Genomic DNA, 8,968 nt, shown 5'->3' with positions numbered 1-8,968 from the left:
AAAATCAAAATCAAAATCAAGCCAACCAGAGTCCAGTTTTGCTGTTTTTCCATGCATCCAATAGATGGCAGGCTAGGGCTTTCTAGTCCCTTTCTGCGGAGTTTTGCGTGTGCACATGCGTCTTCAAGCTGACTATGGACTTATGGCAACTCCATGAATTATTCTATAGCTTTTCTTAGTCAAGGAAGAACTTGGTTATAAATTGCAAAGCGATCTTGTATCTCTCTTTGAGATCAACTGAGAGAAAGAAAGAAGTTGATAGCATGAGCTTTGATAAACTCCATAGACTTAGGTCTGCAGAACTAGACTTCAGTCTACTTTTTTTAAAAGTCCTCTTTGTTATCTCCTTATACTTTATTACTATAATAAAAATTGAAATATAAAAAGGTCAACTACACAGACAGGCATGTGTCCATAGATTCATAAAATCTTAAGAGTTGGAAGGGACTACAAGGACCATATAGTCCAAGCCCCTGTGTGTATATGTACCTTCCAGTCACTTTGTGATTTATGGCAACCCCACGAATTTTCATAGGGTTTCCTTAGACAGGGAATAATAAGAAGTGGGTTTGGCCAGTAACCAAAATGGAAAAGGGTTTGAAAGACATGCCCTATGAGAAGCAACTTAGGGAGCTGGATATGTTTAGGTTGGAGACGAGAAAGTTAATGAGGTGACATGATAGCCATGTTTAAATATTTAAAGGGATGTCATCTTGAAGATGGAGCAAGACTATTTATCATTAAGACTAGGATGTGGAGCAAGGGATTCAGACTACGAGAAAAGAAGTTACCCCTAAACATGAGGAAGAACCACCTGATGTTAAAAGCAGTTCGACAATGGAAAACATTGCCTTGAAATGTGACAAGAGTCTCCATCTTTGGAGGTTTTTAAACAGAGTTTGGATGTTCATCCGTTGGGAAGGATTGGATGTGTCTTCTTGCATGGAAGAATGGGGTTTGACTGGATGACCCTTGGGAACCCTTCCAACTCTATGTTTCTAATAGCACCCAGAATTTGTTGCTGCTCTCCTATGCAAGCACTAGCCTTGCTTAGTTTCCAAGATCAGACAGGATCTGCTGCCTTTAGGGTTTTTAGGCCCTGTCCAACTCCTTGCCATCCAAGAATACACAAACACTGCTGTTCCTCATCCAACCTCCAAAGAAGGAGACCCTGCCATCCTCTGAGGCAGCGTCTTCCACCACTGAACAGCTTACAGCCAAGAAGTTCTTCACATCCTTCCTTCTCATTTAAATCCAAATTCATATCTGAAAGCAGGCCCTTGGTGCCTCATCCTTTCAAAGGGGGGATTCACCCTGAGCCCTAGCTTTCTGGGGTTCATGCACAAATCTCCAGGGCCATTGAAAACTCATATTTTTCAGCTTCCCACCCCAAGGTACATCCACTGCCCTTTGTTGTTGGCTGGCTGCACTGCAGTCCGCACGCCTCCCCTTGCGATGGGGATGGGGAGACTGCACTATGAATTCCTACAGCGTTCCGGCTTACATCTTGCCGAATCAGCATTAGCACGCCGGGGAGAGTGAATCTCTCCCTCCTTCCCTCCTCCTCTCTTTGATCCCTCTGAACCGTGCAACTGCAGCCCGCATGCGGCAACCGATGCCACTTTGCACCTGCTCTCTCTGCAATCAGATGGGCGCCCTCCTCCCCGCCACAATCTCTGGAAAAGTCAAGCCGCACCATAGATAAGCATGAAAGGAGGGGGGGATATGTACATTGAACATTTAGAAACACAAAGATCTAGCCGTGCATCTGAGGAGTCGACTCAAGTCTATGAAAGCTCATGCTGCCAACTTCTTTCTTTCAGTCAATCTCAAAGCTGCTACAAGATCTCTCTACATTCATAAACACAGTTTAGATATCCAACCTTCCCCCCTTGCAGAGTAGGATTCCAGGTTATTTTCAAACTCTTTCATTGCTGGTGTTGAGCAAGGCCTTTTTATTTGTAAGGCTGAATCTACACCCCTCAAATGACCGGGGCAGATATTTACAGACCCCATTTTTGAATCGTGTATGTCATTGTGACCAAGCTCCTGATGTTCTCCATCATATTGCATTGCTTTGTCTATTGCATATAATTCCTAGGGAAGAATTGTTAGGGAAGTTAATGGAAATGAGTATCTGTTTGAATGGGCTATCAGTGGAATACTTATTGGAAGAGCGGAACCTGCATATTACTAGGCTAATGGCCAATTTTCTGGTGGAGGCAACAAGCTTATGGCATAAATTTCACAATAATGATCTTGAAGTTTTATTGTAAATGTATGTTGCTGTATGCTTAATAAAGGTTGAATGAAATGAAAATATCCAACCAGATTTCCGCCCTTCCACGATACTTTCAAGATAGCTGCCGTCCTCTCTGCACCGCAGCAAAAACAACGATGAAGCTTTATTTATTGCAGCATGGTCTCTCATTCGCAAAGGGCTGGTGTTGTTGTCGTGTGCCTTTAAGTCAGTTCTAATTTATGGTGACCCTAAGGTGAACTTATCAAGGGGTTTTCTTAGTAGGATTTATTCAGAGGGGGTTTGTGTTTGCCATCCTCTGAGGCTGAGAGAGTGGGATTTGCCCATGGTTACCCAGTGGGTTTCCATGGCTGAGTTGAGATTCAAACCCTGGTCCCCAGAATCTTCGTTCAACACTCAAACCACCTTGTTGCATTATGTAGCATTTTCCCATTAGAATCCTAAACTGTAGATCGTTTTTCTAGGAGTGGAAAATTCATGCACACACATACACATGGGTATATTTCTCTCCAAAAATAATGCTATCTATCTGTCTATCTATCTATGAACAAGCAAGATTAATCATTGCATGTAAAAAATATCATCAGTGAATGCTATCACCCTTTTGCAAAGAGAGGATCAGGAGATCCATTTCACCGAAAGTACTGCATTGTAAGATGTGACTTTCTTATCATCTTAGAATACACATGGCTGAGGCAGGATTTGAATCCTGGTTTCCGGAGCCATAGCCCAACCCTCAAACCATGCTGACTCCAAGGTTACTCTACAACAAATGAATCCTAAAAGCTTTTCAGGGGGAGGAAAGGAAAGTAAGTTGTTGTTATTGGGCAGGCCAGGAGAGGCAGAGTCTCAGCTGCCCAGATGCCTTTGCCAAATGTTCAGCCGGTGCCAGGTGCCAATGGCGGTGCCGCTGGAGGGGAAGGAAAAGGAATCCCATTGGCTGGTGGCCACAAGGTTAAAGCAGTGCCAACTGATTGTCTCTTCAGAGGCTGCCACGCTTATCTGGCCAAGCCAGGCAAGGCAAAGCAGAAAGGCGGGTGGAAGAAAGACCCACGGAAGAAGGCTGGCTTAGAGTCCTGTCAAGGTTGTGTGCCTCTGTGTGTGCTGTCTTGTGTGTATGTGTGTGTGTGTGTGTGTGTGTGTGTGTGTGTGTATATATATATATATATTCTCTTACAGAAATATTTAACAAAATATTTTTTAAAGAAGCACAGAGTCCTCTCTTTCAGGATGCTGGGAAACTGCCAGCCCAGATCCTGGCAAGGAGGAGTCCCAAGGAGGCTGATGGAAAGACACATGGGAGGATCAGAGCCAAGATGTGGAAACCAGGACACAAGGGGACTTTCATCTCAAAAATGGGGGGGTTAAAGGGTATGGAAATGGTCAGAGAATGATGTCCAGAAATGGAGACTCCTTCTTCGGTGGCCGTCTAGCTCAAGTGAGGGACAAAACAATAATGGAAGGTAAGGCTGCGGCTGCTGTAGGGACATGTGTATCTAGTTGTTTTTGTGTGTTCAAGTCATTTCTGACTTACAGTGCTCCAAAGACAAATAAATCACAGGGTTTTCATGGCAAGATTTGTTTGGGGAGGGGGTGAGGTTGCCTTTGTCTTCCTCTGATGCTGAGAGAGAGTGATCTGCCAAGGTTACCCAGTGGGTTTTTAAGGACGGATAGGAAATCTGAACCCTGGGTGACCATGGACAAGTCTCTAGTTGTTGTTGTGTGTCACCCTCAGCGGATGGCAATGGTAAACACCCTCTGAAGAAATTTGCCAAGAAAACTCCATGATAGTGTCGCCTTAGGGCCGCCATAAGTCAGAAATGACTTGAAGGCACACGACAACAACTCCAGAGTTGTAGTCCAATGCTCAAACCATTACACCATATGGACACTCTTGCAAACAGGCTTGCTGTCCTGCAAGGAGTTTCACCTCCCTCCGGTTGCATTTCAGGGTTTGAAATGTTGAGTTGAGCCTTGGAAGCATGCAGCAACAAAAGGTATTTTGGGGATGGGGGGGGGGGGGCTGGCAAAGAAAAGGTGAAGAACTGCTGCTGTATACAATTGCTTGCGGGGAAGCACCATTATGGCTGGCCAAGAGATCTCCGCCACCGGTGGGTGGTCATAGCAATGGACTGGCTTGTCCTCCTGCCTCAGGCCACTACATTCTGATTCCTCTCTCTGTCCCCTTCTCTCTTTCCTCTCTCTTCCCTGTTCAGTTGCCCGCAACCAGGCATGGCTGGAGACAAGGCACCTTCATGGGTCTTCCATCTCCATCATGGACCAGCTAAGACTCACCTGCGCCTGATAGATGCTGCCTGGGTCTCGTGGTCCTAGTCCCACGAAGCGGTTCGCAGGGGGCGTGCCTGGGGCGGAGTAGGCTGGGGGTAAGTGGGGTTGGAAGAGGGGAGGAGAGGGGAGGAAGGAAAGCGGGAAAGGAAAGAAAGAAAAACACCACAAATTAAAAAAAATACATATTATCCAAAGCGCCAGTCTCCAACCCATTGTGCCCACCTTTGCCCACCTCTCCAAAGCAATTGTCTGTCATCCTTTCCTCTCTGTACCTGTCCTCCCAGCAGTTTCAGATTACACTTGTCCCTCCACATTCACTAGGGTTAGGGGCACAAGACCCCTGTGAATATGGAAAAACCACAAATAACAAAAACACTATGTTTATACCCAAGAGGATACCTCTCTAGGAATCTCTAGGTTCTCCAGTGCAACTCTGTGGTCAACATCCAACAGACATTGACTACGGAATTGAGCTGGCGGAGCTACAAAGGCCTAGTAGAGTATTCTCTCTAGGAATTTCTAGGTCTTTCAGTGCGATTTTTAGTTAAAGTTGACCATAGAGTTGCACTGGAGGATCTAGATATTCCTAGTGAGAACATATCAGTCAAAGCCACAAAAGTCAAAACCACAAATATGGAGGGATGAGTGTATTATTATCATGAAGTATCATTATCAATATTACTATCATCATGCTTTCTCCCAAAATTGGGACTCAAAGCAGCTCGCTGGTTAAAAGAATAATGCAGTTAAAAATTCACAAGAAAAAAAAGGATTTAAACAGAATTATACTATCGACTGAGTCTCCCATATCAGAAATTTGGGAAAGTGTTTTGGATTTGGGGTTTATTTATTTATGGATTTCGGAATATTTTCATATACATAATGATATATATCTTGGAAATGGGACCCAAGTCTAAGCATGAAATTCATTTATGCTTTCTATGCACTTTATACACATAGCCTGAAGGTAATTTGATACCCAATATTTTTAATCATTTTGCGCATGAAACAAAGTTTGTATGCAATGAACTGTCAGAAAGCAAAAAGGTCACTGTCTTCTCAGTCACCTGTGAAAAAAGTTTTGGATTTTGTAGTATTTTAGAATTCCAGATAAGGGAAATTCAACCTGCATTTACAATATTAATGACAGTATAAACAGTATACATCCAGTAAAAGAATCAAATGCAATTTAAAAGATTAAACAGCTCTTAAGATGCTTAAACATTTCCATTTTTGTTAGCTCTGAATGCTATGTCTGTCTGGATTGCTATTGTGTGTGTATATGTGATTGTGCTCTGCATTTTTCTAGATAAAACTCTCTTAATTCGCCCCGAACATGGAGTTCTCTTCAGTTATTACTGGTATATACAGGTGCAAATGGTCCTAAAGGTTACCCAGCCTCATACAAAAGCTAATTTCTCCAACAATTAAAACAACTTGTACTTGGTGGGGATATCCTTCACCAGTCCCCCATCTTTCTTTGGGTAACAACACTACAGCTTCATCCACGCTACAGAAATAATCCATTTTGACATCACTTTAACTTCCATGGCTTAATGCTATGGAATTTTTGGAATCGTAATTTGGTGAGATATTTTGCTCCTCTGTCAGAGAAGTCTGGTGCCACAACAAACAACAAGTTCCAGATTTCCACAGCATTGAGCCATTGCAGTTAAAGTAGTGTAGAAGTGGATTACTTCTGCAGTGCGGACGCAGCCTACATGTATTAATAGCCAGGTTTTCCGTAACAGATTAAATATAGCCATACCCACAAACTCACAGACAAACACACACACGTTCTTTACAAAGAGAATGCTGCTTCGGCACAGCAGACTTTCTTATAAGCAGAACTCCTTGCTTTAACACTTTGGAAGTAATTCATATCCTAGTAGACGTCTGTGTACCAGGGTTAATAGGTAACCAGAGTTTTTACGCTTTGTAAGTAAAGGGATTTTGTAGCACCTCTGAGACTAACTGTGTGAAAGAAGTTGTAGCATTAGCTTTTGTAGACTCAGGTACTTCCTCCGATGCTTCCTTAGATACTCCCAAACATGCTACAAGATCCCTTTGCATATTGATATTCCAAACTCTCAATGTCTCTCAATTCTAGCCTTTTTGCAAGATTAATAATAACATTGTCCTTTCCTGTATCCCATTTTGGCAAGAGGCAGCATGGTGTAGATTTGAGTCCTGGACTAGGATTTCAGGAGACCATATTTTGAATCTCACTCCATCATAAAAAGCCACTAGGTGATCCTAGACAAGTCACACTCTCTCAACTTCTAAGGAACACAATGGCAACCCTCCCCAGAATAAACCAGAGTGGTATAGTGGGTTTGAGTGTTAGACTAGGACTTCAAGGGATTCGTATCACCACTCAATCATGAAAACCCACTGGGTGACATTGAGCACACACTCTCAGCTTCAGAGGAAGGCAATGGCAAGCCTCCTCTGAACAAATCTTGCTTAGAAAACCCCATGATTGGTTTGCCTTAGGGTCTTCCCTTCCCTGAAATAAAAGCAAAGCTACAAGGTGGCCTGAGTTTTCAAATCATGGTCAGAGAGTAAGGAAACTGGTGATGGATGGCAGGCAAGTGGCCAGGTTGGGAGCAGGAAGGAGGGGATGTGGGTGGGTGGGCTTGCTTACTGGGAGACGTCGGCGAGGTGGTCCCTCCCTCGGAAGTTGTCGTGGTAGATTTGGTGTCAGGTGAGATGGCCAGGCGGGGCATGCCCGGGGGCGGCGGCGCCAACATCTGGGTGGGAAGGTAGTGCCCGGGTACCTTCACTTGACCACCTCCATTTAACTAGGGACACAATACAAAAAAGACAGAGCAAGCCGTTAGCACTGCCCACGGGAGCCGCATGCCCACCCGGGGGAACCTCCCCGCTTCAAAAGAGAGACGGTGGGCGGCATCACCGGGGAACGTGGAGAACCATGGCCAGCTCACCTGCCTCTGATCATGGGGTGTGTGAGTGTGTATGTTGTTTGTCTTCAACTATGGCAACTCTAAGGCGAACCTATCCTTGGCAAGTTTCTTCAGAGATTGCCATTGCCCTCCTCTGAGGCTGAGAGGATGTGACTTGCTCAAGGCCACCTGGTGGGTTTCCTTGGCCGAGGGATTTTGAATACCTTGCTCTGAAATACCAAGCCTTCAAGCCCTATGCTTTTAGCAATCTGATACTCAAATGGGGTTGCCAACTTTTTTAAATAGGCTCCTCGTCATTCGCACCTCCGTGGTAAGATCCTCTCCATACTGAATACAGACCTTGCAAAACTCCCCAATTCTGTTTCCTGCAGACATAAGTCTACTTACACTAGTGCAGTGATGGTGAACCTTTTAGATGCCGAGTGCCCAAACTGCAACCCAAAACCCACTTATTTATTGCAAAGTGCCATATCCCTCTGGCTTTCTAGTAACAAACTCTGGCAAACTCTGTGCTGGGGTGCCCACAGAGAGGGTTCTGAGTGCCACCTCTGGCACGCGTGCCATAGGTTCGCCATCACTGCACTAGTGGTTCTCAACCTTCCTAATCCTGCAACCCTTTAATACAGTTCCTCATGTTGTGGTTACTTCCACAGGTTGAGAACCGCTGACTTACACAGTCGTAAAGACGGTGCTGGTTATTTTGGACTGCCAATGTTTAAGGAGAAATCTGCCTGAAAGTTTCAAGCCCATCCCTTAGCGTCTAACTCCAAATGAAGGCAGCCCTGTATTGGGCCACCTTCAGTTCCGTTTCCAGCCCAGAACTTCAGCTGTACACAAGAGAGGGAAACTGTAGCACCAAAGGAAACTATTGCAAAGACTAACAAAACTCAACCAGCTTCTATATTCAGAATACGTGCCTAAGGGATGGATGGTGCACCTCCTCGCTCCCTTTCTTACCCATTGCCCTGCAGGTAGCCAAAGAGCATCAGAGGTAGCCTTTGATGGTAACCCCTGCCAGGAAGGTTGCAACCTCCCACTGAGGCAGAGGAGAGGAGAAGCAAGCTGTACATGAAACAGCCAGCCTGTGTTTGCGTGTGTGGGAAGGGAGCCGGTGGTTCTGGCCACATGGGAAGGCGGTCGATGAAGAACCCATGAAGATGCGCCTGGCATCAAAGCAATGAAAAGACTCCCTGCCAGCTCTCTCCATCTCCTCTTGCCCTTGATTTGCTCAGTTTGCAGTCTTAGCCAACTTCAACTTGGCTTTCAGGCCGGGAAGTGGGGGGCAACAGGTTGCAATTTCAGCAGTACTGGGTTTTCGTGGGACTGGTGGCTTCCATGATTGTGGTACAGCAAGTCCGTTCTAGGTCTTATTATTGTTGCTGTTGTTACTACTACTACTACTATTATCACTGCAACGCATGATTAAAATATAACAATAAAAACAGACAGGCACTAGGGTTGTCACAAGCCATAAAATGTCTGCTCTCTCCAC

General features: G+C 44.9%; 1 protein-coding gene across 6 annotated transcripts in view; it reads right to left on the bottom strand.

The window, feature by feature from the left end:
- Nucleotides 1-4,026: 4,026 nt before the first annotated feature.
- Nucleotides 4,027-8,968, bottom strand: part of NFIC (nuclear factor I C) — a 78,009-nt gene continuing 73,067 nt past the window's right edge. Inside the window, exons 9-10 of one of the 6 annotated variants that reach the window (XM_042479315.1) lie at nt 7,197-7,353; nt 4,036-4,638 (exon numbers count right to left, since the gene is read on the bottom strand). In XM_042479315.1, coding sequence (XP_042335249.1) covers nt 4,514-4,638; nt 7,197-7,353 — 282 coding nt within the window. In that variant the 3' untranslated portion in view covers nt 4,036-4,513. Of the gene's footprint in view, nt 4,639-7,196; nt 7,354-8,968 lie in introns of all 6 variants that reach the window. The other 5 variants (XM_042479312.1, XM_042479314.1, XM_042479318.1 and 2 more) reach the window with 5 other exon arrangements.

Source organism: Sceloporus undulatus, chromosome 7 (genome assembly GCF_019175285.1).
Source record: "Sceloporus undulatus isolate JIND9_A2432 ecotype Alabama chromosome 7, SceUnd_v1.1, whole genome shotgun sequence".
Taxonomy (NCBI): domain Eukaryota; kingdom Metazoa; phylum Chordata; class Lepidosauria; order Squamata; family Phrynosomatidae; genus Sceloporus; species Sceloporus undulatus.
The sequence above is the reverse complement of the archived record's forward strand: the minus strand, read 5'-3'. Positions and strand labels throughout refer to the sequence as shown.